This window comes from Mirounga leonina, unplaced genomic scaffold (genome assembly GCF_011800145.1).
Source record: "Mirounga leonina isolate KUSES-001 unplaced genomic scaffold, KU_Mleo_1.0 Mir_174, whole genome shotgun sequence".
NCBI lineage: Eukaryota > Metazoa > Chordata > Mammalia > Carnivora > Phocidae > Mirounga > Mirounga leonina.
Genome location: NW_023270451.1, coordinates 83,435,260 through 83,449,844, shown reverse-complemented (window position 1 = coordinate 83,449,844; position 14,585 = coordinate 83,435,260). Strand labels below are relative to the sequence as shown.

The 14,585-nt window shown below is 55.8% G+C and overlaps 2 protein-coding genes and 2 long non-coding RNA genes across 11 annotated transcripts in view; 1 reads left to right on the top strand and 3 right to left on the bottom strand.

Annotated features, from left to right (window-relative positions):
* The window catches only part of EZH2 (enhancer of zeste 2 polycomb repressive complex 2 subunit), a 42,074-nt gene extending 33,236 nt beyond the window's left edge, over positions 1–8,838 (top strand). For 5 of the 7 annotated variants that reach the window (XM_035021328.1, XM_035021324.1, XM_035021327.1 and 2 more), the window contains 9 exons: positions 255–349; positions 1,495–1,535; positions 1,865–1,990; positions 2,649–2,827; positions 4,019–4,114; positions 4,781–4,862; positions 5,549–5,629; positions 5,781–5,865; positions 8,509–8,837. In XM_035021328.1, coding sequence (XP_034877219.1) covers positions 255–349; positions 1,495–1,535; positions 1,865–1,990; positions 2,649–2,827; positions 4,019–4,114; positions 4,781–4,862; positions 5,549–5,629; positions 5,781–5,865; positions 8,509–8,569 — 846 coding nt within the window. In that variant the 3' untranslated portion in view covers positions 8,570–8,837. Of the gene's footprint in view, positions 1–254; positions 350–1,494; positions 1,536–1,864; positions 1,991–2,648; positions 2,828–4,018; positions 4,115–4,780; positions 4,863–5,548; positions 5,630–5,780; positions 5,866–8,508 lie in introns of all 7 variants that reach the window. The other 2 variants (XM_035021329.1, XM_035021326.1) reach the window with 1 other exon arrangement.
* LOC118021221 lies at positions 9–2,655 on the bottom strand. Its single transcript, XR_004682139.1, has 2 exons — positions 2,470–2,655; positions 9–1,525 (listed from the first exon to the last, which is right to left on the bottom strand). It is a non-coding gene; the product is annotated as an uncharacterized LOC118021221 (long non-coding RNA).
* LOC118021220 lies at positions 3,742–5,888 on the bottom strand. Its single transcript, XR_004682138.1, has 3 exons — positions 4,952–5,888; positions 3,857–4,073; positions 3,742–3,758 (listed from the first exon to the last, which is right to left on the bottom strand). It is a non-coding gene; the product is annotated as an uncharacterized LOC118021220 (long non-coding RNA).
* Positions 8,839–12,748: 3,910 nt separating the features above from the next.
* The window catches only part of CUL1 (cullin 1), a 101,623-nt gene continuing 99,786 nt past the window's right edge, over positions 12,749–14,585 (bottom strand). For both annotated transcript variants that reach the window (XM_035021321.1, XM_035021320.1), the window contains exons 21-22: positions 14,287–14,400; positions 12,749–13,282 (exon numbers count right to left, since the gene is read on the bottom strand). In XM_035021321.1, coding sequence (XP_034877212.1) covers positions 13,202–13,282; positions 14,287–14,400 — 195 coding nt within the window. In that variant the 3' untranslated portion in view covers positions 12,749–13,201. The remainder of the gene's footprint in view (positions 13,283–14,286; positions 14,401–14,585) is intronic.

Sequence of the window (14,585 nt, the reverse complement as noted above, 5' to 3'; positions counted from 1 at the left end):
CTGAGAAAAACGATCCTTCCGACTTGAGGTATTTCGGGGAGTGGATCTACCAAGCCAGGAAGACTGGAGGCTAGCCTTGCGCCTCTTATCCAGAGCGTGGTGGCGGCCGCTCTCCCCGCACGAGGGTCGGGTCAGCGTGCGCTTCCCGCTGTGTCCTCGGCCCGTGGCAGCGCCTGCGCCGAGCCGGAGAGGTTTCTGGTGCGGGCGAGTCTCACGCACGGCGCTCAGGGCCCTGTGACTCTGCCTCTTGTCAGGTGTATGAGTTTCGCGTCAAAGAATCGAGTATCATAGCTCCGGCCCCGGCCGAGGATGTGGACACCCCGCCGAGGAAGAAGAAGAGGAAACACCGGTAAGCCTGTGTGCGGCCGGCCGAGGGTCACCGGGGCGCTTCTGCGGCGGGGTCGGGTCGGCGTAGGCGCTCGCTCAGCTTCCTCTTAAGAGCACAGCAGCGTGCAGTCGACTCGGGGTGTGGGGGGCGTCTTCAAAGTGACGGGCACCAGTGCTGCGTTTTCATTAAGGAAACCTAGTTAGTGGCTTCTGCAGGAAAGGCTCCCCTGCTCGGAGATGGACCGAGGATGTGGCCCTGGGCCGGGATCTCGACGGCTGACGGCGCGGAGCCGGCTTTAGTCTAGCAGCCTGACTGGTGTCCGTGTGCGGGGGTGCTTGCGGCCTGGTGAAGGTCACCGTCCACAGAGGCTCGTGCCAGGGAGGAGCGCAGGGAGGCTTTTCAGGCGGACTGCCTCCGGAAGCGCAGGGCCCGAAACCGTGCGGGTCCGCTCTTTCCTCCTGCCCCCCTGGTCTCGGGAGAGCAGCATAGTTGGGTAAGGGGCAGAGGACTACACTTCGACCGCGCACATGCTCACGTTCCCTTTAGGAAAGGCGGGACCGACTTCATTTAGAACTGGAAGAGCGAACCTAGTTTTTGCCATAGGAATTTAGGCTTTAGTAGATGCAGCTGAGTTTCTTGGTCGAGTTCTGATCATCCAGCTCCGTGGAATGGCTACAGATGCCTGAAATTAGAGAAACGATACGACTGCAGGCTGAGCCCAGGTAGACGTGGGCCGCCACAGAAAGCCAGGGCCGGAGGGGAGGCGGCCGTGCTCCTGCGTGGTGACAGCCGACCCTCAGACGACATGGGGCCACCTCCATGTGTTTTCTGGTCCTGTAAATAGAGTTTCCCCATATTTTCTTCTCTCTAGCTTACTTTATTGTAAGAACACAGTATATAATATGGATGACATAGAAAATCTGTACTAATCAATCCGTTACCAGTAAGGCTTTTGGTCCACAGGCTGAGTTTTTGGAGAGTCAGAACTTACATGCAGATTTTGGATGGTGTGGGATGTTTGCACCCCAAACCCCACATTGTTCAAGGGTCATCTGTCCTTGGATTCGGAGCGCTGTCAGGTTCGGGGCACACGCAGACCCGTCTGAGTAGCTTCCGTTGATCTGCCCCTGGCTTCACAAACGTGACTTACGTCTTGTGTCTTGCAGGTTGTGGGCTGCCCACTGCAGAAAGATACAGCTGAAAAAGGGTTAGCATCTCTCTGTTCAACTTCATCATTAACTTGTCTACTCGTTTAAGAATAGTAATTGGATTAGTGTTTGGGATATTCGGATATAATTGACTTCTGTACATTAAAGCCCTGGAGACGGAGGATGTCTGCTGATTCACTTCCAGTCAGTCCTCTGGGATCGGGGGGACAGTGCTCGGGGCTCGCCAAGCACGTGGGGGTGGGAGGTAGTATCTGCCGTCACTCTGTAAACAAGTACAGCGCGGAAGAGCTGCCGCATGCCAGGTGTAACGGGGAGAATATAGTCTTGGCCGTTGTGTTTGATCGCCTCTGGATCTGTCCTTACGCAGACGGCTCCTCCAACCACGTTTACAACTACCAGCCCTGTGACCATCCACGGCAGCCTTGTGACAGTTCGTGCCCTTGTGTGATAGCACAAAATTTTTGTGAAAAGTTTTGTCAATGTAGTTCAGAGTGTAAGTATTTGTTTTGTTTTGATGAATTGATGAATTGCATGAGAATTACACAGGCTTTTGGTCAGCGGTTTAAACTAGTAAGCCAAACAAGATTTTAGGAAATGCATTTATCCTACAAAGATTTATGGGGCGCCGTAACGGGCTCTGCGCTAGTGGCCAGTGTGTCTGTGGGCAGGTTAGGCGGAATTGGATTGTTTAAATTAAATCATAGTAGAGTTGGCACAGAGTAAAGGGCATCTAGAAATGGCTGCCCAGGTCCTCTGGCTGCTGGAAATGGTCGGTGCGCTGGGCTCAGAATTTAGCCTAACGGTGACTGGAGACGTTGAACGAAACAGCACAGGCCGCTTGGAAAGCAAGGAAGCGTCTAGAACTCTGGACCCTCAGAAGGGTCACGAACCATGGCTCTTATAAAATGGGTGTGAAGGCAGGCTAAATAAAACAGCTCAATAAAACAGCTCTGAAGTGCACGTACCACCTACCAAATACGAAGGGAAAGCCCGAAGCTCAGTGGTGACCGTTCTCAGAAGGGACAGCTCTCACTTGCTGTCCCTCCACGGGTTTCCTCTCAGTCTGGGTGGGCGGGGGTGGGGGGACGCGGTGGGGACCGGCGGTGAGGGTTCCGCAGGGTTTCCACGTGACGAGGAATGTCCTTCCGAAGGTCAGAACCGCTTCCCCGGCTGCCGCTGCAAAGCTCAGTGCAACACGAAGCAGTGTCCGTGCTACCTGGCCGTGCGCGAGTGCGACCCCGACCTGTGCCTCACGTGCGGCGCCGCCGACCACTGGGACAGCAAGAACGTGTCCTGCAAGAACTGCAGCATCCAGCGCGGCTCAAAGAAGGTTACCCGCCCCCCCCCCCCCCGGGGCCGCGCGCCGCTGCCCTTAGTGAAAGCCACGGGGCTCCCTGATGGGACGGCGGGAGGTGGGGCGTTACGGGCCCTTAGCCAGTCTTCCATTTGCTACGTGTAAGGTGACCCAGCCCCGAATGGCACCAGGTTCTGGAGAGGGATTTTTCTAGTATGTAGAAGTCGTTCTCTAGTCTCCGTGTGAGGACATGGTGTGCCCGTCAGAACACAGAGACCCGGTTTTTGCACACTTCTTTCCGTTTCTTTAATGACCTTGAGGACACAGCCGGGACCACCACGGAGCTATGGCCTGCGAGGTACAGGCAGGGGTCGGTAACTGGAGCCCCGAGAAGGTGATGACCGAGCAGAAGAACCTGCCAGCATCGTTTGGGGGAAGCTCACGGTCTGATTTTAGGGTAGACCCAGGGTTTCTTCAAATGTTAGCTGTTAGAACAGGGCCTGCCCTGTATGACATCATCCTTAGATCTCTAAGTGCTGTGTGTGTCCGCTTGCTAGTCCTCCTAACTATAACCATGAACCCCAGCCCAGGCCTTCTGGCCCTGAACCCCCTGCTGCTGAGGTCATGGCCTGTGTTGCCCATGGGTTGGGGGGGAGGTGGACGACGGACACACGGACAACATTCACATGTTAGGTTCCTGAGCCATCATAGGACGCAACTGGGATCTCGTGCGGGGCAGTCGTGCCCTCCACCAGAAACTCTGGTCCTGGCAGCAGCTGTGTGTTGGCTGTGATGGGTTCAGGGGTCAGGTGGTTTTCTTATTCTAAGTTAATTTCGTTCTCACGTCCTAGTGATGCTGGGACAGTCCCCGGGGCCCCCCCGCTCAGTCCTCACCATCCCCTTTCTCCCTCACCCCATACTTGTCCTTAAACTCCTCTCTCTTCAGAAACTGTTGACACACCTTCTCCTGAAACAGAAGATAACATACTTTTTTACCAACTGGGTTTCATTTGTTTAATGGTAGGGTCAGATACTGCTTTAAAGCAAACCGTGGTTTTCCAATACCTGGGAGGCTGGCCCCTCGGTCAGGGTGCTCAGGGCTCTCCTGCCGACAGCGTCTGGTTGAATGGCTGCTTTCGAATGGGGCTGAGGCCGGACAGTGGGTCACCCTGCAGTTAACGTGTCAGCACGCTTTGCCGATGCGATTGAGTGCGCTTTCTTCTCTAGCATTTATTGCTGGCACCATCTGATGTGGCAGGCTGGGGGATTTTCATCAAAGATCCTGTACAGAAAAATGAATTCATCTCGGAGTACTGTGGAGAGGTAAGGCAAGAGTAACCAGTTTCAGGCAGTTTAGTGTATACTGGTCTCATGTATTCGTGTGGGATCGTAGGTAACTTTGTTTTGGGTTGATGTCATTGGACGAGTCTGTTGGGTTTGATTAGAAGTGAATTAATAAAAAATGCCTTTTCAGCTTGGACTTAACTCCTGCTTGTGGGTTTGGCTTGCTTGGTAAATAGACTGCTTCAGTCCTTGTCACATTTGGCATTTATCATCTAGGGACAAGGTGGGGAACAAGAGCTTTGTGCTGTGGAGTCTGCCCTACTTAATCCACAGCCTAATTGATAAGGATCTAGAAATGACAGTGTCATTAATCATATGCCTTTTTACTTGTAGAGTTAGGGAAAAACCATCAGGCTGGCTTCATTTTGCAATTAACCCAACCAGTTTGTATTTTTTCTTCAGTGAAAAGACTTTTTTGTTAATCACTTTCTGCATCCTTTTGATGTGGAAATGTTATTTCAGTGAGTTGAAGTCCTTAAAAGATCCTGGTTCTAAATACCAGCACGCAGCCTGAGACCAGCTGCAGGGACGGTGGTTGGGGTTCCTCATGAAGGTCTCAGATTCTCCTGAGGAGCTTGTGTGTGCGCGCCTGCCGGTCTCGATCACCTAATCCCAAACAATCTTATCCTCTGCCTTCCTTTTTAGATTATTTCTCAAGATGAAGCAGACAGAAGAGGGAAAGTGTATGATAAATACATGTGCAGCTTTCTGTTCAACTTAAACAATGGTATGTTTGACCTGAGGCCATGCGGGAGCCCTCCGCTGGTTGGAGTCTGGACGTGAAGGTGGCGGGGGAGGGGGGGGCTCCATCTTCACCTTACGGGCGCCGGGGATCCCTTACGCCTTGCCACAGGCTTCGGAACGGGCTGTGTGTTCGCAAGCCCACCAGGCTGGACCGGACGGCTCGGAGCTTGCTGCAGGTTTGCTGCCGACGACCTGGGCCTGGGGTCCGCTTGGCCCCCGCCTCTGTCATGAGTGCTCCCAACTGACCGGGGAAGGGGCTGGAGCGCTGAATTGGGCAGCCTTTCCTGGACTTCCCTGGGTGTTCTTGAAGGCTGTGAGAGTAAGGAAGCGGGTTTTTAGATGATGTTCTCGGCTAGAGGACATCAGGTTGCAGTAGGTGTTGCTACGGGGGGAGGGTGTTGTGCTTGACCCCCAGCCTCAGAGTAACTCAGCTGGGACATGGAGCAGAAGGTCTTTTTGTGAACGTGTTCCACAGAGAGAAGAATGAAAAAAAGTAATTTTAAACGTGAAATGCTTACCTGTGAAGTTAGGCATTTCGATTCCGTGTTTTGTAAAGGCAAGCCCTGAAGAACGAGAGCCAGGAGCGTCTCTGGAACTGTAATGACTTCATGTGTGCAGAACTAGGCCTGAAACGGTTCACTTGATGATGCTTATTTTCTCTCTCTTTAGATTTTGTGGTGGATGCAACCCGCAAGGGTAACAAAATCCGTTTTGCAAATCATTCAGTAAATCCAAACTGCTATGCAAAAGGTAGGTGCTAATGGAGCCAGGATTCCCAAGAGAAGCTCTTGCACACCAGTGCTGGACTGGAGTGGCCCTGGGACACATGCTGGTGTGCGCGGGTCGGGCGCTCCCGGGGCCTGTCTTCACGCGACTCACACCAGTGTGTTTCTCGTTCCAGTTATGATGGTGAACGGCGATCACAGGATAGGGATTTTTGCTAAGAGAGCCATCCAGACGGGTGAAGAGCTGTTTTTTGATTACAGGTTGGTAAGAGCATATTTCTGGTGTGACCTGAGGGCTTTATCTTCCTGAAGTCTGAGCTGTGGACAAGGGCTGTCTCTTTTCTCTTTGTCGGATCTTCTATTCTTAGAGGGATTTGCTCCTGGTCATTATTTGTCAGGGGCAGCGGTGGGCATTTAGGTGTACTTTCTTGGTAACGTAGTTCCCACCACACAAGTAATGGTGATTTTTGAAAGGCAGGCAGAGCTCGGATATTGCGGGTTCGGTGCCCGACCACTACAGTAAAGTGAATGCTAATCTTCCTGCCGGTGGAGGGTGGGGGCGGCGCTGGCGGCCCCTAAGCCCCCCCCCGCCCCCCACCCCCCCGGGTGCTGGGCGCTGGAGGCCGGCGCGGCCGCGCGGGTTCCCCGGACACCCGTGCAGTTCCCCGCACCGACGGCTCGCCCTCCGCGGCGGGCGCCTTTCCCCCCCAGGACAGCTGCCTTCGGAAGGGGGGTCGGTGCTCTCGGGCCCCGCCGCCGCCGCATCAGCCGAGCTGCTGTCACGCGCCGGGTCCTTCGTCCCCCCGGGCAGGGAGGGGACTCGGGAACCCCCGTGCTCGGCCGGTCCCGTTTGTCCCGAGCGTGCGGCCCGTTGGTGCCCGCGTCAGGCCGCGCTCCTCGTCCTCTTCTCCTCGGCTCGAGCGCACGGGCCGAGCGCGCTTAGCCTCGTCCTTGGGCACCCGAGGGTTTTCAGAAGGGCCCCGAGCGCCGGCGTCGAGGGCAGGTCACCGGCCGCGCTGGCCCCGAGCGCCGGCGTCGAGGGCAGGTCACCGGCCGCGCTGGCCCCTCGCGAGAGGGCGGCCTGTCCCGCGGAGCTGGGCCGCCGGCGCTGCCTTGTCCTCGGCGGCTGGGGAGGGCCCGGCTGGTCGTCTCCGGAGAGAGGGCCGCTCCGCCGGCGCGGGGCATCCGGGCTTTCGCGCGGCCTCCTTCGTCGCTCAGCTCAGCTCGACCTTCTGGAAAACTGGCCGCTTCCGCGCTCCTGGCTACGGAGCCGGCCTCCGCTCGCGTCCGGTGTCCCGGTGCGCGTCTCCCCTCTCGGCCGCCCCGGAGCGGAGGGGAGTGCGGGCCTCGCTCTGGATTGGGCTTGGGCGTAAGGGGATGTGTGGCCGGGTGGTCTCCTGTCCAGACCACTGTCCCTGTCCCCAGGCCAGCAGTAAGGCTGTTTCGCTTTCTTAGCATTCTCGTGTTCACCGAAGTAGCACTTTTTTTTTTTATCAATCTTCTACACCCAACGTGGGGCTCCAGCTAACGACTCCAAGACCAAGGGTCACACGCTTTTGCAACCGACCCAGCTGGGCGTCCCTGGAGTAGCACTTTTAATTTCCTTCGAGACCTTTTCCTTTGCATTGATGACTTGGCTCACTGGCGGAAGAGGTCTAGCTTCCGGCCTATCTGGCTTTTCAACATGCCTTCCTCCCTGAGCTTCATCGGTTCTCGTTTTTGATTTAAAGGGAGACCTGCGACTCCTCCTTCACTTGAGCACCCAGAGGCCACTGTAGGGTTATTAACCGGGGACTAGGGAGGCGGGGGGTGACAGCCGGTCGGTGGAGCAGTCAAAACGCACATGCCATTTCTCCATCACCTCCATCAGCCCCTGTGGATGCGGTTCGTGCACCCCAATCACAGTAGTAACATCCACGGTCCCCGATCACAGATCACCGTAGCACATGTAACAATAATGGAAACATTGGAAATACTGTGAGAATTACCAAAATCTCACCTAGAAACACAAAGTGGGCAAAGCCGTTGGAAAAATGGCACCAGCGGACTCGCTGGAGGCAGGGCTGCCGCAGACCCTCGGTGGGTGGGTCGGTGGGGATGTATTTGCGAGGCAACGCCATGCGGTCTGCCCGTGTGGGGAAGGAACGCAGGCAGCCCGCGTTTGAGCCCGCTGGTGACGGCGGTCCCGTCCGGCTGCGCAGCGAGCTCGCGGGTTCCAGGCCGTACTGGGGTTCGGGCGGCAGCGTAGTCTCTTTAACTGCTTAAGTACTTCCTACAGCCTGCCCGTTTAGTACTTTCACGGCCAAGACATGGCTGGCTCATCCCCTACCTGGTCGGCGTCTGGGTCCTTCCTGTGGGAAGTCGTGCTTGCTGTCAGGGTGCTGAGGACACGCGGCCCCCCTGGACCTCACAAGCGTCAGGCTGGCAGGGTAGTCGGGGGGGTGAGTTGACAAGAACGTATATTTAGATGCAAGCAGAGGACTTTGTGGCTGACTAGTTGTCCCCTTAAGAAGCTTAAGTTTTGAGGACTGAGAACGAGGCCACGTGTAGCCACTCTTCATGGCACCTGCCGCACGATGGCAGGCGAGCTCGAGACCACCCCGCCCGGAGCCGAGGAAGCCCCCCTCCTGCAGGGCGAGGTCACGGCTTCCCCGGGTGCGGCAGCCGGGGTCATGGTCCCGGCCACATCAGCCGCCTTCCAAAGCAGCGTGTCGGGGCCCGAGGGGCAGAAGCCGGGGAAGGGTTGTGCGAACGGGCCTGTCCAGGTCTCAGCTGGCCTCGAGCGGGTGCCCCAGCTGCGGGCGGGCGGAGATGCGGGGCGCGCTCACGACGCGAAGCAGGCCGGCCGGGGGGAACGCTCACCTGGGCTGGACGCCGGCTCATGCCTTTCTCGTGCCGTTTCAGATACAGCCAGGCTGACGCCCTCAAGTACGTGGGCATCGAAAGAGAAATGGAAATCCCTTGACGTCTGCTACCTCCTCCTTCCCCTCCTCCTTTCTGGAACAGCTGCCTTAGCTTCAGGAACCTCGAGTACTGTGGGCAATTTAGAGAAATAAAATGCAGTTTGAAATTCTGAATTTGCAAAGTACTGTAAGAATAATTTATAGTAATGAGTTTAAAAATCAACTTTTTATTGCCTTCTCACCAGCTGCAGAGTGTTTTGTACCAGTGAATTTTTGCAATAATGCAGTATGGTACATTTTTCAACTTTGAATAAAGAATACTTGAACTTCCTCCTGGTGTTGGGTCGTTGGTACCGGTCTGTCCATTCCCAGGACCGCGGCTCAGCGCGGCGAGGAGAGCACTCCCCCCTGGCTGCTGGGCGCTCGAACACCGCGGGGCAAAGTCCTTGTTCATAGGTAATAGCAACAAACATAGAATACATATTTATGGCATATATAGAAGATACATGATGTGTATAACTGATAATTTGTCAACACCAGCATTGCCTGGTAGTAAGTGAAAGCTGCCCGTCAGGGACGAAGCCTGTGAGCCTCGTTCTCCATGTGGCCAATCGCAGCCGGACCCGCCGGCTACAGCTCTGAACTCCGTGGAAGGTCTGGACTCAGGCGCTCAGAAACCTTTCCCGCCTAAGGAAGGGGATGGTAGGACCAAACTCCTTCTCTTTCTTGAAGAAAAGATTCAGACCCCCCCTCCCCCAACTCGAGCGTCACGGCTGGATTGACAGCTTTCACCAGCCTGGGGTTACATAACGTGGTAATACTTAATGTGAAACGTATAAATAAAACCTACCTTCCCAGTTACACAAACACGGACAAGACTCTGGTCTCTGCTGCATTGATGCATCCGCCGTGGCAATGCCAGTCCTAAAATAAAGTTAACTGCCATTTCGCTCTGGCAACGAGAAGGCCTGGCCTCGGACGCCCATCTCGTGTGTGCTGCTCTGCTCTTCTCGGCTGTTCGGTCTTGCAGGACATGGGGACAGACCGCGGTCTTCCCCGCCCCGAGTCGGCGCCATATGCTCAGCGGGCCGCTGCTGACCCACGGAGGGCACCTACGGGGCTCGCCCGCGCTGGTACGTCCCGCCCTCGGCATTCGACATGGTTGCGGCCCATTTATTCGCTCTCGGGCAGCTGATGACCTGCCCCACGGGATCTCCGGATGCGGAGCTGCTTCTAGCCCCGGTTTTTCTACTGTTGACCGCTCCCAGCCTGTCCCCCGGTGTCAACAGCTGGGGGTGGATCCTTGAGTCCCGGAGGTCCTGTTGGCTCAGGACACCAGAGACCCACATGCATCCTCCAGACAAAGTACAAATTTTCACGGAGAACAGTCATTTTGAGCACCTCACAGCAAGCTTTCTGTACCCGGATTTGAAGAGCACCTCTCCAGTGTCCTATTCACGGTGAACACAGATTCTCCGACCCAATCACACGTGACAAAGGGCATCCTGAATCACATCTGGCCTGCTTTCGATTTTCCTTTATTTGTAAAGCGGCAGGGGTGGGCCACAGAGCTTGGCATACAAAGTATTCAAACACCCAATTAAAGCCAAAATGGAGGGGGGAAAGGCTAAATTCAAAAATAGAGTGTCCCCCTTCCCCTCCACTGGGAGGTGACTGTGTGTGAGCCTGGTGCTTACTTCCCAACAGAAAATCTAGGGCTAAGGAGGACGAATCTAGGAGTCAAGCACTGCATCAGGATAAAGATGTGTTTCGATAGTTTAGGAATATCCTACCTTGTTCATTTTGGATGGATGACCACAGCCTGACAAGGTTGCCCTGCTGGCCAATTTCTGTGCTGCCACTGGTCATAAAGAACCACAGGCAGGTGACCCAGGGCTGTAATGACGGTCTCAACATCCACAGACCAAGCCACAGGCAGATCTGAGGGCACTGAGAACATTCTGCTTGGCAACATTATTTTCAATCGGTAGTTTCTTACAAAAACGCAAACTATAAGCATCCATCTAGAAGCTGCTTAATTATCTTCCAATATTTTCTTGGTGTATTCAATCTCCAACCTTCACAGTAGCCATAGCCATTCAGTGACGCCAAGTCCTGGCTTCCGCCGACGCGCGGCAACTGCCCCTGTCCCCACAGCTGCGTGTGAACTCACACCTTGTGTAATTTAAACGTGTACGCAGGTCATCACGAAAGGTTCCTGACGGTGAACATTTTCAAAGAACTTCAGTATTCTGTTGATCATTTTAGGAGCTTTGGGCTTTTACTGGAAAGAGCTGAAAATGCGTACACTTCAGCCCCCCGTTGGGACAGGATTCGAGAAGTGGTCCAACAGATCCGGTGGGCAGAGCCTTTGATGTGACCTGTCCCTCCAGGAAGGCGGCTTAAGAAACGTCCACACTCACCTGTGAGGGCAAGTACGTTTGGTCTGCCACTGGACAGGTGCATGAGGTGAGGTTCAGGGAACAAAAGCAAGTCACCCAACCAGCCAAGTTACTGTGATTTCTAAAAAAAAAAAAAAAATTAAAAGGGGGACTCAATTCAGGGATCGCAGAAATCCTGATTTCTTTCAAAGGAAAATTAGATACCAGTGTTCAGCAAGGAGACAGGCCAGTCAATGGGAATATTTTAAATTGCAGGTGCCCTTGTTCCTCTACCCACTGTTGTCCCCTTACCCGAGCCACCCGGGGCCTGAACGGTAGTGTTCCCGGCTGCTTTCCCGCAAAGCCGCTGACAGGTGCCTGGGCACCTGTCTACACAGGCCCGTCTGACAGCGGCCCCGCGCGGAGAGCCTGGTACCCTCAGCGACTGCTGACTAAGGTCCTACCGGGCAGGTGTCCTCCCTGGGTGAGAGGAACCCGGCCCCTCAGGCCCCGGCCTCCACGGCCTGCAGCCTGGTGGTGGCGGTCCGTCAACCGGCAGCCCGCGCTCTCCCCCTCCGGCTTAGCCTCTGCACGGGGACCGCGCGCCGCAGGCCCCTGGGGACCTGGGAAGAGACCTGTGGTTCGTCGGCCCGCGTGGGACCTCGGTTTTCGTGGCTGGCATTCGGAGGCACCTCATTTTGCCAGACGTGGGCAGTTTGGGGAAGAAAGGCAAAACGCACGGAGTTTTTCTTTCTACACCCGTGCAGTGGCCCTTTACCGAGCGTGAGGGGGACGGGGACGGGGACGGGGTGAGCTCGTGGGAGGGCCGCCTGACTCACCCGCTCGCCGGCCGCGTGTCCTGCCGTGTACCCCGGGGTCCCTTCTCCATCCGGGACGGCTTCGAGACCCCGGCCCGGTCTCAGGAAGTCTCTCCCACCTTCGACAGAAGGACACAAGCGCTGAGAGGATGTGGGGGGGGGCAAGGCCAGCATGCGTGGGGAGCCCCGGGCACCCCTGCTTTCTCTTTACGGTGGGAATCTTTGTAAAACCGGAAGCTGTGACATGAACGCTATTACCGTTGTTTTTATCCGATTTAAACAAACCTGCAGGTGCCAAAGCTTCCAAGAAACGGGGGGAACTGCACTTCTGCGTCTTCCACGTGTCACTGATCAGGGCACAGGTGGAGGTGCAGGTGCTCCTGTCCCTGGAGGAAGCTGGGCCGCGGACAAGAGTCTCTGCCACCACCTCCGTTCCCTTCTGTCCCCTGGCCAGCAGGTGACTGCAAAAGGGGCTCGCTAGCACGTGGCCCAGCCTGTGCAGCGCGGCTTGGAGCTCGGGCCCCCACGACCCCCGCCCCGGCTGCTGGCCCGTCAGCAGTGGGAGGCGGGGGTCTCGCCGCTGTCCTCGGGCCAGGGCCGAGGCGCTGTCTTACCAGGAGGAGTGGATGTGCTCGTCCTGAACTGTCGCCCGCGTGTGCGAACCACTGTCGGAGGCGGAGGCGGGCGTGAGCACGCATGGGGGCCTGTGGCCGTGGGGACAGGGCGGCGGAGAGGCAGGGAGCCGGCACCAAGCCCCCTCCTCTCCCCGTGGCCCCCACCCAGGAAAGGGGGCACTCCCCGCGAGAGGCCAGTCCTCCCGAGTGGCCAAGAGGAGCAACACGCTTCCAGCAAGTCCCAGAGAGACGCAGGAGCGTGTGGGGAGAGACGAGGGGGCTTACGGTTTTAAGGTGCAAAAAACATTTTCAGTCTGAAGAATGCAGCCTTTTCTACAGGAAGACATGGGATTATAAATCTGCACAATCATTACAGCTTTTACTTATATGTAGGAATTAGTAAAACTTAAAACACCACCAAATGCGACTTGTACAGAAATCCTTTAATTTTCTTTATTTTCACACATTAAAAAATGAAACACACTATACAAATGGTTTTTCATAGCAGATTACACGTGGGTCCATTAGCCTTGCTCTCAAAGTGCTGCCAACGCTGTAAAGCTGCCAAGGACGACAGCGGTTAACCCCGTAGCCGATGGATTGATTTAAATGCAGTAGCATGCAGCCCTCAGCAGGGGAGCCTCGAGTCCCCTCTGTTCTTAAATTAGGTTAAATGGCGTTGGCGTCCATATTTACAGACTTGAAATGTATCAATCCTGAGCAGTTCTGATGTACACCTGAGACCAGCTGCTGGGGAGTCTCGGTCTCAGTTTTAAAAAGGGAGGTCCAGATGGTGGCAGGCTGGCTGCTATGAACTTGAGTTGTTCTCTCCACCAGGAACTATTTGCTGTGGGTCGCACAGTCAGACCCTTCTAGAAGGGTTAAGCCAAGTAACTGTAGGTGTCCTTTTCACCGTCAACTCGCTCCAAATATTCTTTCTCGATCAGAATGTCAATGCATTTCTGGGCATTATTTTAAAAAAGGGAGAGGTAGCGAAAGGGGAAGAAAAACACGTTTGTTAGCGGAACAGAGCTGGCCACCCTCAGCAGGGACGCTCCCCCCCGCCCCCGAGAGCTCAGTCAGGGAGCGACTTCATCCCCTGCGCCCCTTCAGCACGCGGCTTTCCTTCCCGGGCGGCCAAGACCTTGCTTTCCAGAATGGGAAAGTGCCCATCCCGTCAAAGTCCCCGCTGAGAGGGGCCTGTGTCCCTCCAGGCCTCCCCACACCCCAGCCACTGGGCCAGGCGCCGCACCAGCCGCCAGCTCCCGGCTACACGCGACCCCAGGGGGTAGAGGGGGCCTCCCGCCTGCCGGGGAGTCACGGCTCAGCTGCCGCCCTCGGGGGCTCCGCACCGGCTGCTGTTCGGCCACGTGGTCTCAGAGAGCCGCCGGGTTTCTCTTTCCGACAGCCCACTAGACCGAGGCAGGTAGCCATCGCCCGGAGCTGCGGTCGGCTCACGCGGGGGAGGACCATCCAGCAGCGAAGGTGCACACGCCGCGGACAAACTACGGCCCAGGCGATCACCCCCAAACGGGCCGAGGAGCGCATCCTCGGCGGACACAGCAGAGCGGGAACTCTCTAGAAGCCGGTTACACCGAGCTCCGAGGGAGGCAGCACTGCTGTGGGGGGCTACAGACAGGCCGGAGGGGATTCTACGGGAGCAGAGCTACTGGCTAGGAGGCAGCAAGGGGGAAGCTTCTGGAATGCTGGTCACCTTCTAACCTCTTGATTTGGGTCTTGGTTGTACAAGTGTATTTACTTTGGGAAAATCAGCAAACCGAACACTTAGGATTTGTGCACGGCTCTGTAGATGTAGAGGTCAATAAAAAGGCTTAAAAATTAAGCTTATTTTCTTATGTAGAAACCTGGTACGTATGAATAAGCGAGTTCCTTCAATCTAGTTTTTGTTACACCTTTTCTCTTCTAACGTAAGAAACGGCGTGCTTCTGCTGGGTGATTCGTGTACCTTAATTACTGGGACCCGCGGTTTGAATCTCGAGGACAGCTGAGTGAGAACTTCTCCAAGCAGCTGCTGGTGCTTGAGGACCTTCCTCATCTTCATGATCCTCACGATGGCCGCCTGCGCCACCCAAGGGGGGAAACCAGGACGTCCCACTGTTAGAGCCGCCCTTCGACACCCTGGACCACTAGCCAACAGGCTGCTGTCCCTCCGCAGAGGACCGTGATTTCATAAACGCTAACAAGCACATGGCAGGATACGATGTTTCAGCTCGAACGTAAGAAACATCAGTGTGTTTTGGTCTG